The following is an 18,087-nucleotide window of genomic DNA, read 5'->3' as shown; positions in this document are numbered from 1 at the left end:
AAGAGACCACAAGATTTGACCACATAAAGATCTAAGTATATGATATTCTCTTTATAAAGCATTATTTATAAACTACAGAGACACAACACATCATTAACCTTCCTGAAGCTTTCAAGCTATCTCTATTTCAGCTTAGCCTATTAACAAGTATATAGTGTTCCCTTGCTACTTCGCGGTTCACTTTTTGAGGACTCGCTATTTTGCAGTTTTTCAAAAAATATGAATTTAAAATATACAAGTAGTGAGGGAACACTGTATACCATTACATGTGGTTGTGGTTGGTTAAAATCATCCCCTCCAACACCATGTTTCCAAGCACAACCACCAGAAAGCGAAGAAGGCGAGCGGGGAAGGAGGAGGGGAGGGGGAGCCAGACGCATGAGGAGGAGCCAGCAGGAAGTGTGGTGTGCAAGGGGAGGGGGGAGGGAGGGAGGGAGGGAGGGGGAAAGAGGAGAGGAAAGAGAAAGTGAAGGGATTGAGTGAGAGAGAGAGGGGGGAGGGAGAGAAGAGTGAGCAGAGCCACTCCTAGGAGGGGGTGGTCCTACACCTTGCGCACTCTGAGGCAGTACATATACTGTATAGTGTCCCTACTTCACAATTTTTCACTTATCCCGGGTGGTCCTGGAACGTAACACCCAGAGCCATAGCCAGAAAAAAAAATTCGGGGGGGGGGACATTTTTTAGCAAATCATGAAGAGTAGTTCAATAACACAACAACAACATTTTTAATACAGTCCAAAGACCCTTATTGCTCCATAAAAAGTATAAGATATAAGGCATGCAAGGTTAGTAAGGCCAAAAATAGCCAAAAAATTATTTTTTTTAACCTGAAAATTTTTGGGGTGGCGGGGTTTGAAGCCCTAACCCCCCCCTCCCTCCCTGGGCTACAGGCCTGGTGACACCCGTGATAAGTGAGGGAACACTGCATTGCCCAAAGTGGAAGTCCATCATAGTTTTACATGCATAGGATCATACAGACATGTATATTTTTAAATATTTCCATGTGTTGACATTAGCCACAAAAGTCACACTCCTCTCTTGCAACACAGAAATATTGAAAATCCAGCCAAACAACAAAAAGGAAATCCACGCTTCGCCAATATGTGATCACTTCCAATGAAAAGACTTCAACACAATTGAAGACAACTTCTCCTTTGCTAGTTACCATCACATAAATCTCAATTTAGAATACAGCAAAAAATATATAGTAGCTGTTCGGTACAACTTACGCAAATTATTAGCTGGCGGTCTTGTCTCCATGTTTTCATAATGTTGCACATGGACTATGATATTGAGATCTCTTTCCATATGATCTGTTGTGCAGGGAGCTTCTGGGCGCATAACATCAGCAAGAGCTCTAGAAAATTATAAAAAAGAGTAACAAATTACAGGAGATACATATTTCTGTGAAGCTACATCTTTGGAGATAGCTTTCTGAATGTTAAGTTTTTGTGCAATAGATTATTCCCTGTAACAGAGGATATGGAGTCCAGAAGCCAACAAAAATTAAGGCACAATGTATTTTAATAAATATGTATCCTGAATTTCTCCTGAATGGGAGCTAAGATGGCTTGCAACATAAATCCAAAACAAGATATATAAATTGAAACCAATTAAAACAAAAAAAAACAATTAAGTAAACAAACATATTAACATATCAGTACTGTACATATTTCACGGTGGCGCAATAGATTAAACCACTAAGCTACAGAAGTTGCTGACCAGAAGGTCAGTGATTCAAATCCCCAGGACAAGGTGAACTCTTGCGGTTAGCTCCAGCTTCTGCCAACCTAGCAGTTCAGAAACATGCAAATGTGAGTAACTCTATAGGTACCACTTTGGTGAGAAGATAAGAGCGTTCCATGCAGTCATGCCGGTCACATGACCTTGGAGGCATCTACGGACAACGCCAGCTCTTCAGCTTAAAAGAGTTGGACTCAACTGGACTTAATGTCAAGGGGAACCTTTACCTTTGCCGTACTTTAAAACAGATTAGATCTAAATCCATTAAAAGCATCCTGGAATTGGGGGGTGGAGTCAGCCATGGCCGGATAAAGATGTCTTTCCCTGCAGCTCTTGAGGAAAAAAGCAAATAAGCAGTGAAAAATGGGCCAATGGACTATCTTTTTGGATTAAAAAGGAGAGGAAAGTTGTGGAGCATTTAAGGAGCAGAAAAAGAAACTTTAAAATGTAATTTACTACCACTTAATAGCTTAGATTTATGAGTCCTGGCAGAGATGGCTGTGAAAGTTAGCGGCTGTGAAAGCAAAAGTAACTGTTAATTTTGAGTGAGCAGTAAGCTGGAAAAGGAAAACAGCTCAGCAACTTAAATAAACATCCAGATAAATAGAAAGACTTTGTCTAATAATCCTAATTGGAATGGAATTTGGAAAGTCACAGCAATGATTAAAGGCATGTTCCTCCTTTGAAGATGGAGTGAGTTGTTTTCGTCAGTTTAAAAATAAATCCCCTGGTTTCAAGGAAAGCATTGCAAGGCATATTTAACTGGAATTATTTGGACTGTGCTGAATGGAGAAAAATCAAGTAATTAAAAATTGATAACAAGTGGAAGGAGCAAATTTGACAGGAAGTTGAATGAGAAGGGAGAAACAAAGACAAGGGAAAGAGCAGGAGAGAGAGAGTCTCCCAAAAAATCCTCTTTGGTCACGTATAAAGCCTTCTGATAGATTTTTTTTGAGATTGGAAAGGGTGGGAGCTCCCCAAGCTCTTCAGCCTCCCCAGGAAATGAGTACAGTCAAAAGGACACACACCCCCAATCAAGGGAAAACAATTAAAAAGGACCCCCCAAATGGGAGGGCAGCAGGGGGAGGAAGTATCTCTACTTCACTGCCATCTTTAACGACAGAAGCAGAAGGAAGCAGTGAGAAGAAAGAAATGGACAATAGCCAATTGTTAAGTAAAATAGCAGAATTGATTAAAGAGGACCAAACATGCCAGGTTTGTCTGGAAATGTGACACTATTTCCTGTGCTGGTCAATGACCGAAATAAATATTTTGATTTGATTAAAGAGGAAAGCCAGAAGAAAACAAAGGAGCTGAACTTGATGTTTGACAAAGAAAGAGAAATGAGGAAGAGTGATATTCAAGCATTGAAGCAAGATATTTTGACCAGTGCCAAGGAAATGAAAATACAGCTGAAGGCAGAAAGAAAAAGCTCAGATGAAAAATTTCAGACAATAAAAGGAGCTTTGCAAACAATACATGGAGAAATACAAACAAATAAAGCAGAAATGGAAAAGAATAAACAAGAACAACTGGTACTCAAACAACAAACGCAACAAAATGAAAACAGGCTTTCAGATGTGGAAAGAAAGTTCGTGTACATGCAAGATAACCAAAGAAGGAACAATGTAATAATTAATTTTTTTTCCAGAAGGGAATAAAAAAGATTTGAAAGCTGAAATTTTGAAGTGGTTGCAAAAGACCACGCCAACATTAAATTGGTCAGAATTGGATTTAGAACGAGTTCATCGCCTTCCGACTGGAAGAAATAAAATAATACCCAGGAACATAATGATCTGAGTTCATAACTTTGCATAAAAGAAGATCTGATGAAAATACTAAAGAACCCAGAATATTTAAAGATGGGTGAATCAAAACTGGAAATATTCAATTACTATTGTCCTGAAACCAAGAATTGGTGATACCCAGTGAAGCCTATTATGATCCAGTTAGTGAAGGCTGGAATTTTGTACACCTGGGGATATCCTATCTTTCTCAAATTCCAATGGAAAGGCAAGAGATACAGAATAGACTCATTGGAACAAGGACATCAATTACAAGAGAGAGATCGAAAGGAAGAGGAGGAGAAAGGACAGGAGGGAGGAGAATTGGAGGAAATAATCGGCACCATTGGAGGAATTGAGATGTAAGAAGAAATTAAAGCACTGCAATCAAATTTATTTACTTAAAAATGAGCACTCGGGGGAGGGAGACTCTGGGCCATGGGATGACTTCACCCTCCCTCCTCAACTGGGAAGGCCAGGGGCCATGGTTGGGACTAGAAGTCCCGAAGAATGGAAGGGGAGGAAGGGGGGAATGAGGAGAGGGGGGAGCAAGGGGGAGGGGGCATGGGGGGAAGGGGAGGGGAGTATAAGGGACAAGGGTTCACATTGGTTCAAGCCACAAAAAGGTTTTTAAAGGGAAATGGAAATGATGTTCCATAAATTAAGAATTTCAACACTTAACACTAAAGGTCTAGGGATGGTAATTAAAAGAAGACAGATTGAAGCCTTATTGAAGAAGGACGCGGCAGACGTTATCTTTCTACAGGAAACACATCAGAATAAACCGGGTTCAAATGAGCTAAAATCGAGTTGGATAAGGAATTATGAAAAATCCTTTGGGTCATCAAAATCAAGAGGGGTAGCTATAATAATTGCAAAGAAATGTAATTTTGTCATAAACAAGGTATTGAAAGATGAGGGCAGATACATAATAATATGGCAAAATAGGGGAAGATAAATATGTATTAGTAAATGTATATGCACCAAATGTAAAACAGCAAGAATTTTATGAAAAAGTGTTAGAGCAAATAGAGAACTATCACCAACAAAATGTAATATTTGGAGGAGACTGTAATTGTTATATGTACCCAAAAAGGGATAAAACTACGCTAACATCAAAAATTAGAAATATTGAAACAACGGACTTAAGTAGAGTAATGAATAAATGGCAATTAAAGGATGTGTGGAGAGTGGTAAAGGGGAATGAAAATAGATATACATATTATTCAGCTGTGCATAAGGTGTATACAAGAATAGATTATATTTTTGTTTCTAAAAATATGTTAAATAAAGTGTTAAATGCTGATATCGGAACAATTAAGATTTTGGATCATGCCCTGGTGTCAATTGAGATGTGACTATGATAAAATGAGGAGGTAGAGATTAAATACAAAAATTTTGAATCATAAAGAGATAGTGGATAGAGTGAAAGCAGAATGGCAAGAAACTTGGGGTTTTAATGAAAAGGAGGTAACAAAAGGAGTGCGATGGGATACTATGAAAGTGGTGGCTAGAGGGTTATATATAAAAGAGACAATTAATCTCAAAAAAAGGCAAGAAGAAAGGAAAAGGAATCTAGAAAAAGAAATTGAAGAGATTGAAAAAAAATATGTAATAAAGAGTGATACACGAACTTATGTAAGGTTGAGAGCAAAAAAAAGAGGAACTGGATAAAATGGAAATAGACAAAGTACAAAAAAATTTAATATATTTAAGGAGGGAATATTTTGAGTTTAGTGATAGGAATTCCAAGATGTTAGCCAAATCCACACAAAAAAAAAAGAAAATGGAAGGCATGATAAATATGATAAAAGATAAAACAGGTAAATTATGTAGAACTATGAAAGAAAAATTGAAGGTATTTGAAGAATTTTATAATGAATTATACCAAACAAAAGCTAGCTCTATAGAAGCAATCAGGAAATATGTGGAGGAAAATTGGGAGAGTAAGTTGGAGGAGAACAATAAAGAGCTACTGGAACAACCAATTAAGACAGAAATAGAGGAAGTTATTAAAAATTTAAAAGTTGGGAAAGCCCCAGGTTTGGATGGCTTAGGGACTGAATATTACAAAAGCTTTAGAGAAGTTTTGACTCCAAAATTATTAGAATTGTATAATGGAATAATGAAGGGAGATAAAATGCCAGAATCATGGAGGAGGTCATTAATAATATTAATACCTAAACCGGATAAAGATTTAACAGACCCGGGGTCATATAGGCCCATATCAGTTAATCAGGACGCAAAGATTTTATCTGCTATAATAGCCAATAGAATGAGTAAGTGCATGTATAAGTATATAAAAAAAGATCAGTGTGGATTTGTAAAAGGAAGACAAATGTCAAATTTGATAGGGAGAGTATTAAATAAGGGGAAGAAAAAAGTAGGGATATTATCATTAGATATTTTTAAAGCGTTTGATTGTGTGGAATGGGAGACATTAAGGGAAATTATGAATAAATTTGGAATGGGAAATAGAACAAAAGGAATTTTAGAACAATATTATTTAAGAAACTCAGCAGTGGTAACTATAAACGACGGAGTGACAAATGAAATAAAAGTGACAAGAGGAACAAGACGAGGTTGCCCTTTGTCGCCAATTTTATTTGCTATGGTGATAGACTTGTTTGCAAATGCCATTAGGAAAGACAAGAGTCTAGAAGGGTTAGGAAAAAAGGAGAAACAGAAGGTGAGTCTATTTGCTGATGACACATTGCTATTTATAGAAAATATAGTAAAGAAAATGGATAAAATAAAGGATCATCTGGAGATATTTGGGAAAACAACAGGCTAACAAGTTAATTGGAATAAGTCAGAAATGATGCTACTCAATTATACAAAGAAAGAAGAAAAAGACTTTATAGAACAGAGTAAAATGGGAATAAGAATTAAGAATAAATTAAAATACCTGGGAGTAATAATAACAAAGGATTTAAAAGAAATGGAAGAGGTAAATGTAGTAACATTGAGGAAAGTGGTTCAGAAAACGATAATAGAGTATGAAGATATACGATTACCTTGGTTTGGAAGGATAGCATTAGTAAAAATGAAAATACTTCCAAAGATAAATTTCATATTTAGGATGCTGCCACTTCAAATTACAGAAGAAGAACTAAATAGATGGCAACAAATGATAAATAAGTACTGCAATAGTAGTAAAGGAAATAGATTAAATAAACAGTTATGGTATAGATCGACAAAAGAGGGAGGATTAGCATTACCTAATATTAAAAAATATTACGAGGCGAGTAGATTAAGATTGGTTATAGAAGGAATGGTTAAAAAAGAGGGAGCAGATTGGCTTAGTTAAGACTCAGAAGAAGTGGAAGAAGAAATTCGGAATATATTTTTCAAACAGTTCACGAGAAAAGAAATTAGGGAAATCAGAAACCCAATGCTGAGCAATACATTAGAAGTATGGAACAAATATAGGAGAAAGTTAATAACGGATGGGTCAATTATAATCCCAATTGTAATGGAAAAGAAGTTTCCAATTTTTTAAAAAAAAGTAATGGATAAAAAGTTAAGGGGAAAAAATTTAGACAAGATAGGGGATTGGATAAAGATGCAAATGAAGAAGGAAATGATTATGAGTTTAAAGAAATAAAATTGACATGGTTCCATTGTATACAATTAGAACAATGGTTAAAATTGGGAAAAAATAATAAAAATGGAAGCAAACTTAATCAATTTGAACAAATAATACAGAAGGGAAGGGTTGTAGAAGAGCATGAAAATTTGAGAGGAACAATTAGTAAAATAAATAATTGAAACAAAGGAAGGAAACACAAAAAACAATACCCTTAAAGAGATTTGGGAAGAAGATATAGGGATAAAAATAAACGAAACAGAGTGGCAACAATTATGGAGACAAAGACATTAAAAAAAATTATCAATACGGGTTAAAGAAAATTATTATAAGCTAATATGGAAGTGGTATCTGACACCAGTAAGAATAGTATATATAAATAAAAATAATTCAAAAAATTGCTGGAGAGTTTGTCAAGAACCAGGAACATATATACATATGTGGTGGCAATGTAAATATGTAAATAATTTTTGGGAGAAAGTATTTAGAGAAATCTCCAGCAAAGGATCACCGCCTTGTCGGGGCGCTGGAGCTTGAGCACCTCAATGATGTCATGAGCGAAACCGTGAAGGGCCACCCAAGACAGGACGGTTGTGGCAGAGAGGTCAGACCAAGCGTGATCCCTGGGGAAGGCAATGGCAAACCACTCCAGTATCCTTGCCAAGAAAACTAAATGGACCAGTACAACCAGAGATATGTCGGTATGCCATTGGAAGATGGGACTCCCAGGTCGGAAGATGGCCAAAATGCTACTGGGGAGGAGCAGAGGATAAGTTCAACTAGCCCCAGATGTGATGACGCAGCTAGCTCAAAGCCGAAAGGAAGGCTAGCGGCCGACGGTACTGGAGGCGAACGACGAATCCGATGCTCTAAAGATCAACACACCATAGGAACCTGGAATGTAAGATCTATGAGCCAGGGCAAATTGGATGTTGTTATTGGTGAGATGTCAAGACTAAAGATAGACATTCTGGGGGTCAGCGAACTGAAATGGACTGGAATGGGCCACTTCACATCAGATGACCACCAGATCTACTACTGTGGACAAGAGGAACATCGAAGAAATGGAGTAGCCTTCATAATTAATAAGAAATTCGCTAAAGCGGTGCTTGGATACAACCCAAAAAATGACAGAATGATCTCAATTCGAGTGCAAGGAAAGCCTTTCAACATCACAGTGATCCAAATATACGCCCCAACCACAGTTGCTGAAGAAGCAGAAGTAGATCAGTTCTATGAGGATCTGCAGGACCTACTGGATAATACACCAAAAAGAGACATTATTTTCATTACAGGAGACTGGAATGCCAAGGTGGGAAGTCAAATGACAACTGGGATCACAGGCAAGCATGGTCTGGGAGAACAAAATGAAGCGGGACGCAGGCTGATAGAATTCTGCCAGGAAAACTCGCTGTGTATAACGAATACTCTCTTCCAACAACCTAAAAGGCGGCTTTACACATGGACCTCACCAGACGGTCAACACCGAAATCAGATTGACTACATCCTTTGCAGCCAAAGGTGGCGGACATCCATCCAGTCGGTGAAAACAAGACCTGGGGCTGACTGTAGCTCAGATCACGAACTTCTTATTGCCCAATTTAGAATAAAACTAAAGAGATCAGGGAAAATACACAGACCAGTTAGATATGATCTCACTAACATTCCTAGCAAATATACAGTGGAAGTGAAGAACAGATTTGAAGGACTAGATTTAGTAAACAGAGTCCCAGAAGAACTATGGACAGAAGTCCGCGACATTGTTCAGGAGGCGGCAACAAAGTACGTCCCAAAGAAAAAGAAAACCAAGAAGGCAAAATGGTTGTCTGCTGAGACACTGGAAGTAGCCCAAGAAAGGAGGAAAGCAAAAGGAAACAGTGAAAAGGGGAGATATGCCCAGTTAAATGCACAATTCCAGAGGTTAGCCAGAAGAGATAAGGAACTATTTTTAAATAAGCAATGCATGGAAGTGGAAGAAGACAACAGAATAGGAAGGACAAGAGACCTCTTCCAGAAAATTAGAAACATTGGAGGTAAATTTCAGGCAAAAATTGGTATGATAAGAAACAAAGATGGCAGGGACCTAACAGAAGCTGAAGAGATCAAGAGAAGGTGGCGAGACTATACAGAAGATCTATATAGGAAGGATAACAATATCGAGGATAGCTTTGACGGTGTGGTGAATGAATTAGAACCAGACATCCTGAGGAGTGAGGTTGAATGGGCCTTAAGAAGCATTGCTAACAACAAGGCAGCAGGAGATGATGGGATCCCAGCTGAACTGTTTAAAATCTTAAAAGATGATGCTGTCAAGGTGATGCATGCCATTTGCCAGCAAATATGGAAAACACAAGAATGGCCATCAGACTGGAAAAAATCAACTTATATCCCCATACCAAAAAAGGGAAATGCGAAAGACTGCTCAAACTTCCGTACAGTTGCCCTTATTTCTCATGCCAGTAAGGTAATGCTCAAGATCCTGCAAGGAAGACTCCAGCAATACATGGAGCGAGAGTTGCCAGATGTTCAAGCTGGGTTTAGAAAAGGCAGAGGAACGAGAGACCAGATTGCCAATATCCGCTGGATAATGGAGAAAGGCAGGGAGTTTCAGAAAAACATCTACTTCTGCTTCATTGACTATTCTAAAGCCTTTGACTGTGTGGATCATAATAAATTGTGGCAAGTTCTTGGTGGGATGGGCATCCCAAGCCACCTTGTCTCTCTCCTGAGGAATCTGTACAAGGACCAAGTAGCAACAGTCAGAACTGACCACGGAACAACAGACTGGTTCAAGATTGGGAAAGGCGTACGGCAAGGCTGCATACTCTCACCCAACCTTTTTAACTTGTATGCAGAACACATCATGCGATGTGCGGGGCTGGATGAATGCAAAGCTGGGGTGAAAATTGCTGGAAGAAACATTAACAACCTCAGATATGCAGATGACACCACTCTGATGGCCGAAAGCGAGGAGGAGCTGAGGAGCCTTCTAATCAAGGTGAAAGAAGAAAGCGCAAAAGCCGGGTTGCAGCTAAACGTCAAAAAAACCAAGATTATGGCAACAAGAATGATTGACAACTGGAAAATAGAGGGAGAAACCGTGGAGGCCGTGACAGACTTTGTATTTCTAGGTGCAAAGATTACTGCAGATGCAGACTGTAGCCAGGAAATCAGAAGACGCTTACTTCTTGGGAGGAGAGCAATGTCCAGTCTCGATAAAATAGTGAAGAGTAGAGACATCAGACTTGCAACAAAGATCCGCCTAGTCAAAGCCATGGTATTCCCTGTAGTCACCTACGGATGTGAGAGCTGGACCTTAGGGAAGGCTGAGCGAAGGAAGATCGATGCTTTTGAGCTATGGTGTTGGAGGAAAGTGCTGAGAGTGCCTTGGACTGCGAGAAGATCCAACCAGTCCATCCTCCAGGAAATAAACCCCTTCTGCTCACTGGAGGGAAAGATACTAGAGACAAAGCTGAAGTACTTTGGCCACATCATGAGGAGACAGGAAAGCCTAGAGAAGACAATTATGCTGGGGAAAGTGGAAGGCAAAAGGAAGAGGGGCCGACCAAGGGCAAGATGGATGGATGGCATCCTTGAAGTGACTGGACTGACCTTGAGGGAGCTGGGGGTGGTAACGGCCGACAGGGAGCTCTGGCGTGGGCTGGTCCATGAGGTCACGAAGAGTCGGAGACGACTGAACGAATGAACAACAACAACAATTTAGAGAAATAGAGGTTATAATGAATATGAAAATTGAGAAAAGTCCTAGTATAGCTTTATTATCATTATATAACAATAAACAACTGAAAAAGGAGGATAAAGAAGCGATAACAAACCTATTAACAATAGCAAGACTGCTCATAGCAAGGAACTGGAAAAAAGAAAGAAATATACAAATAGAGGAGTGGTACAAGGAAGCATGGAAACTGGCACTAAACGATAAGCTTACATGTATATTAAAAGTTAAAAAAGGTATATGGAAACAAAGTGATTTTGATGTTGTATGGGGAAAATTTGTAGTGAATGGTTTAAAAAATAAAGAAGGAAAGTTACCGTCACAAGAAGAAATGAGATTTTGGACAGATGATAGGTAAAAATTGTGGCTTGAGATGGGGGGAGGGGAGCACAGTGGTGGGGAAAAGGGGGGGGAATGCTTAAGCAGAACAATAAGACTATATGTTATAGAGTGTGTTGAATAATATGTAACTGCTATAAACAAATGTATAACAAATGTAATAACTATGATAAAACAATAAAAATACTTTTTTTAAAAAAAGCATCCTGGAATTTAAGAAGGATCAGCATTGATTAGATTCCCAATGAATACTAAATTCTTCAGGTTATATTACAAAGGAAGAATCTGGTAAAATCACTTCTGAGTAGCCTTTGCCTCATTAGTGGGGCCGCTGTGGAGAAGGCACATGTGCACACTTTAAAACAATACTAAGTCTTGTACAAATATGACAATAATAATAAATGTACAGAACAACATCCTGTTCCACATTCTTTTGCATAGCTGTTTTATTTCAAATGCATCGGACTTGGCCACGGTAGTCCATGCTCGGGTGACATGCTAAATAGATTACTGCAATGCACTCTACGTAGGGTTGCCTCTGAAGACTGTTCAGAAGCTTCAGCTAGTCCAGTGCTCGGCAGCCAGGTTGCTCATGGGAGCGAGATACCGAGAGCGTACAATGCCCTTGCTTCGCCAGCTCCACTGGCTGCCTATTAGCTTCCGAGCACAATTCAAAGTGCTGCTTTAGCCCATAAAGCCCTTAATAGTTCTGGCCCAGTTTACCTGTATGAATGTTTCTCCCTCTATGAACTACTTAGGACCTTAACATTGTCCGGGGAGGCCCTGCTCGCTGTGCCCCCACCATTGCAATTGCGGTTGGTGGGGACAAGAGACAGGGCCTTCTTCATGGTGGCCCCTCAGCTATGGCATTCACTCCCAAGTGAATCAAAATCAAAAACATTTATTTCGGTCATTGACCAGCACAGGAAATAGTGTCACGTTTCCATACAAGCCTGGCATGTTTGGTACATTAAAAATATATAAATACAACTACTAAAAACACAATATGGGCGAGGGAGCAGAAGGGGAAACAGGGTAAAACTCCCAAGTGAAATCAGACCTGCTCCATTCCTCCTGACTTTCCAGAAAAAAGTGAAATCCTGGCTCTGGGATCAAGCTTTTGCGGGTTACATATCTTGATGGTGAAGCTATAGTTTTAATGGATTCTGGTGGACTGCTCTTACAACAATGACTTAAATTGGCGATTTTTAAAATGTTTTTATAATGTTTTATACTTTTACTTCATATGTATACGTATGGTTTGTTTGTTTTTGTTTTGTTTTGGTTGTTTTTAGCCATCCCGAGTCCCTCTGTGGAGGTTGAGATAGGAAGGGATATAAACGTCCTAAATAAATAAATAAATAAATAAATAAATAAATAAATAATAAATACTGAAACAAAAGGGTAGCAAGCAGAAGGACAACCCTGGTCAACTTTCTGGCCATAGTGTTCTGGACCCACCAGCATTTCTGAATAGTTTCCAAAGGGGGCACATCCACGTACACACATTGTTAAAATGGTATTTAATTAAGTCATAGGCTACTATAGTCAGATCTGACTTCTCCAATAACAGGCACAACTAAATGCAAGAAATAAATAAATAAATAAATAAATAAACTAGTGTATTAGTTTTATATGTGCAAATACACTCCTGGAACAGGGCATTCAGACATATTAAGTACATGCAAACTAGAAATTTAGATTTCAGAAGTGTGGCTCCGTCTTTGATCTGCCTTTCAACTGTAAAAGGAGCCCTTCTATCATGTCCTCACTGAGCCTCAGTTTGTTGGCCGTCATACCGTCCATGACTGCACTCTGCTACTGAGCAACTAACCCAAGAAATGTGATTTTAAGTCTGTAATACACTGTATTCCTTCACAGTTAATCCAGCAAGATGAACAGAAGCAAGGTCACAGAATCACAAAGCTGGAGGACATGACAAGGGCCATCTGGTCCAATGCCCTGCCATGCAGGCACACAGAATATGAGCTAGTTGCAAGGGAGCCAAGGAGTGCAAAGAGTCATTAGACTAAAGGCCAAGTTTCACAAATGTCAAGAGCACTTGATAATCACAGAGACAGAATAGCTGTAGGGAAGAAAGGTTTCGGGGAGATTTATTTGTAGCCATCTCTGATCCACTAGTATGCCCAATTCAGAAGGCTATGAGACCTACAAAGCTTCTCCTCATTTCTTTGGTGAGTTTCAAAGAAAGAAGCAGTGTCCTTTCTGGCATCTGCTCTTCCTGTTGTTTCAGCCCTCAGCTCATCAGGTTTGGAGTGACCGCCAATATCTGGAGCCTCTCCTCCATTTCTTCCGATTGCAGAAGGTGAGTCGTGACAATTAGTGATAACAGTTTCCCTTGAATTGAATTTAACGGAAGGATGGAGTTGGGTACAATCACCATACTGATGACACGGAACCCCAAACTGCGGCCAACCTTTTCCATGGTTTCATGGATATGATGGACAGCATGAAGGAGCCAACAGAACAATGGCAAGGATGTCTAACAAGAACCTTTCAGCAAAGCCTTCTGGATTCATCCCTCTAAGAAGGACCAGAACCATTGTGAAATACCGCCCTGAGTAGACAGCACAATAGAGTACCATAGTTGATAAAATTGAAATCCACTTAGAGATAATAGCAGAAGCAACTGTGGATTGAATAAAATTGTGTGTTTGGGGTTTGGCTAGGGCCTTGTAAGATCTGTCGGGACCAAAGACACCATCCAAAAAAAAAATTAGAACCTGGAAAACTGCATTATGGAGAACAAAAGAGGTAAGGAATTTGGCATGAAAAGTGCTAATGAGAAAGCTGCTGAATTGACAATTACTGACCTGAGAACTTTTGGTGTAAACAACACATGTTTACATAGACAAAGACAATGACTCTTTAAGTTAAGGAGGTTAAGCCAGTGATTCTCGACCTGTGGGTCCCCAGATGTTTTGGCCTCAACTCAATCCTAACAGCTGGTAAACTGGCTGGGATTTCTGGGAGCTGTAGGCCAAACACCTGGGGACCCACAGGGTGAGAATCACTGAGTTAAATAATAACTCCTCAAGTTAAGGAAGTTGGAAAATATCTGTTCTGGAAATGATGAAGCTCCAGCAAGTCTGAGCTTTATGACAGGTTATCAAAACAACCAAATAATGAATAACCAAGAATCGCTACATAAGGAGACCATTTTTCTTTCCTCTGTGTGCCAAACATGCAGGAATGCAGATTCTGAGCATCCAGTGAAGGAATGGTGAGTATGAATGTGAGTGAATGTTTGGGAGTGAATGCTGAGTAAATGTGATGTTTCCCGTTTGTCTGTGTAATCAATATAGTTATTATGAAACCAGTTGTGCGGGTACAGCTATACCAGGACCTCCAATTTTGTTTGCTTTGCATTTAATGGTTGTTGTAGTCCTAAGTTTCAGGGACTCTGCAGATAGGTGGCTTCTTTTGGCTGCAATCATGGGGCAAGCCACCTGTCAATTATTGTTAGGTTCCCTGGTCCCGTCCCTTTTTTTGGGTTTTGGAGGGAATAGGAGCCAATTTGGGTTCAGTCCACACAGAGAAGCCTTTCATGCAGGACATAATGTAGAAAGCTTCATCTTCTACGGCTTGGCTGGGGAGATATACAGCCCACAGCTTGGCCGGGGTTATACAACCCTACAGTTCCTTTGCTGAAGGACTTCAGTCAGCCATCATGGAAACCTGAATTCCTTTTCCCCTGGAAGTCTACAAACTCTGCTTGGTAAGGGTCACTCGCGAAAGCCAGAAGCAGCTGGTACCGGGTGCAGGGGCTCCACACCAACAGATGCAAAGACAGACTGCCCAGATTAGAAGTTAAAGATTTCCCCATTAGTTACAGTTTATGAAGATAGTGCCTGTTCCCTGTTGACAAGATTGAGAGAGAGCCAATTGACTGTTAAGAAAGCCTTAAAGTACCTGTTTGTTTTCATTAACAAAGAACATTGTTGAACCCTAAAGACTCTGTTTTAAGGAAATCCAAGGGCCTTTAATCTGAGGCAGCCCCAGCGTCCCATTGGGCACACAGAAACTATGTCCTGTCTACAGTCTTATGCACAGGCCCAGCATGCGACAGCACAGTAGAAGACGAAAGCTGGTGGCTTCTGCCACCCGGGAGTAGAGAAAAAGACCTTTAGAGCTACAGACCAGTGTTTAAGGGAGCCTGTACAAGTCATTTCACGTCTTCATTACCGACATCCATCTGTTTGTGTCTGGGGAATTTTGGCCATTTTGGAGAGGAGCCCATTTGTTCGTGTTTCTTCATTTTTGGCCATTTTGGAAGACACCCCATGTGACCAGAAGGGAGGGGCTAGCAGCCTCCTTCTTTGCTTCAAGCTCCACCTTCCTTGCAGAGGAGCCTGAAAGGCTGCATCAGCTCTCTTCCCGCCTTTTTGAAGATTTACACAGCTAGCTTTGCAAAGTTTGCTACAATTCTTCCTGCCCTTTTTGGAAGTCCTGCAGTTGCTACTTTGCAAGTCTCCAACCAGAAGCGTGATTCTTCCTGCCCTTTTTCTGGGGCCCTGCACAGCATTGTTTCTGCTTTGCCTTTCAGATTTCTGGAAAGGAGCGTTTGCAGTTCCTTTTGGCCTTTTGCAGCCTTACAACAAGAGTTATGTGCATTTGAATTATTGCGTCTGCTGTGTTTTACTCTCTGCCTTAAAGTGATAAGCCATTTGTGTGTGTGTATAATTGCATTGTTATATTGCTTGCCCTATCTGTAATATTTGCATTAATACACTGACTGCTTTATTACTGCATTGTTAAATTGCCTGCTCTTTGTGCTTATGATTGCATTTTCATATTGTGTGTTCTATTAACTGTTGGTTATTGATATACTGATTGCTTTACTTGTCAGTTTACCTGCATTGCTATACTGTTTGGGCAATTTGCTGTTATGGCTTACACCTTGAGTTCCCTAAAGTCTGAAGGTAAAGCCTATAGCCTCCATTCTCAGAATTCCTGGCACCCATCCCAGAAAGCCTTAGATGCACTTCTGCAGGAGGAATCTCTGCTTACAGACAAGCTGCATCAGCGTATGGCTTTCTATTGTCGACCTCGATAGCCAGTTACAGCATCAGCGTATGGCTTTCTATTGTCGACCTCGATAGCCAGTTACAGCGTTCTGAGGATTTAGAGAAATCTCAGAACAGAGCTTAAGGTTTTGATTAATAAATGGAGAGGTTTAATTGATGACATCACTCAGTTGCTCAGTAAAATAAACAGCCAGGATGCAGATCTTAGGGCAATTCAGTTTTTGAACAGTGTTAAGCATTGGGAAGTTAGCTATGCTCATTTGTTTCATGCAGCTGACTTTGGTCCTTCTCCCAGAAGGGACAAAGATGGTCAAGTTTCACCCACTGGTAGTGTGATCCCTGAGCTCCTTAAGCATTCCCCAAAGGCTTTAAGTGCACAGAGCAGTCAGAGAGGTGCTTCTGCACACAGCAAGCACAGCCACCTCAGCAGGAAGTCGAACAGCAGACATGATTCTGCGCCAAAGTCTTCCATCTCCAGAAGCAGCTCCTCATCGATGTCAGCCTTTTACAACAAGGAAGCCAGGCATCTGGAAATGCAGAAAAAATTCTGGAGGCCGAAGCTGAGGCTGCAGCTGCAGATCTAGGCCTGAACTTGGAGTGGGCTCAGATTGAACTCAGGACAAACAAGCTAAATTAGAGACCAAACAGAAGCTGAAGCGCATCCAACAAGAGACAGCAGCAGCAGACCTCAAACAGGCTCAGATGGAAGTAGATGCAAAGTTGAAGTTGACTCACCTCCAACAGGAGGCAGCTCAAAAAAGGGTCCATGCTAAAATCCTTGCAAAGGCGCTGCAAGGAGAGCTGTCTCAAGAAAACGTCAACCGTTTACCAACATCACCAACCACGCCTCTTCTGCCAGCCCACGTTGGTGCAGGTGGATGGCGACATCATGCTACACAGTCAGGTCGAGCAATTCAGGGCCAGGAGCCCACAGCCACCAATTCAGACTGCGAGGCCAATAGAAACCTGGGTTTCACCCAATCCTGAGGCCGCAGGTGTTCCTTTGAATGGAACTTCTAGGTTTCAGGTAAAGAACTTCACCTTTAGCCCTGACCAAACACCCCTTCCGTTTCTGCAAACTCCTCAGTCGCAGCTTGAGTCTTTGTTCAGGAACCTGAAGAAGGATTTGAGAGATGAAGGTGTAGAGAAATTCTCTGACCAGCCAGAAGATTTCCTACTTTGGAAGAAGACATTTCAACACACCATACAGAATTTAAGATTCACCTCTGAGGAACAATTTACTCTTATTGACTCGCCTGGCTTGGTTCAGTATCAGCGCAGCAGGTAAGAAGGATTTTCTCAGCTCTCATTGAACAACCAGATAGAGCATTGGATACTGCATGGACGAAGCTTGATCAGTGCTATGGGTCCAGTACCCAAATTGAAGCCTCGTTGATGGACAGACTTCATAAGTTCCCAGTACTCAAACCAAAAGACTTTAAACAATGTTGGGACCTGTCAGACTTATTGGTTGAGCTTCAGTCAGCCAAGGTAAACCCGCAGCTTCCAGGGTTTGCCTGCCTGGACCAACACTTGTCCCAAACTACCATCACCCAGAAACTGCTGTTCTCCTTGCAGGAGGAGTGGGGCAGAGAAATCTTCAGATTCAAAATTCAACCATCAGGTCTATCCACTGTTCACCCATCTTGTGGATTTTGTTACAAATGCCGCCATGCAACTCAATGACCCACAGACGGGATTTCCAACCCTTTATGGGACTTCAAGGATGGACAGGCCCATCAAAGACCCTAAGAAACCTGCTGAAGACAGTGGCACCAAGAGAAATATCGCCGTCAAGTCCACGGAGACCAATTCATCTCCAGCTGACGCCCAATGATGTTTTGTGCC

At 40.6% G+C, this 18,087-nt stretch overlaps 1 protein-coding gene across 2 annotated transcripts in view; it reads right to left on the bottom strand.

Moving 5' to 3' along the window:
* Positions 1 to 18,087, bottom strand: part of LOC137095359 (protein shisa-9-like) — a 497,171-nt gene that overhangs the window by 401,959 nt on the left and 77,125 nt on the right. For both annotated transcript variants that reach the window (XM_067461951.1, XM_067461952.1), the window contains exon 2: positions 1,230 to 1,357. In XM_067461951.1, coding sequence (XP_067318052.1) covers positions 1,230 to 1,357 — 128 coding nt within the window. The remainder of the gene's footprint in view (positions 1 to 1,229; positions 1,358 to 18,087) is intronic.

This window comes from Anolis sagrei, chromosome Y, assembly GCF_037176765.1.
Source record: "Anolis sagrei isolate rAnoSag1 chromosome Y, rAnoSag1.mat, whole genome shotgun sequence".
NCBI classification, from domain to species: domain Eukaryota; kingdom Metazoa; phylum Chordata; class Lepidosauria; order Squamata; family Dactyloidae; genus Anolis; species Anolis sagrei.
The sequence above is the reverse complement of the archived record's forward strand: the minus strand, read 5'-3'. Positions and strand labels throughout refer to the sequence as shown.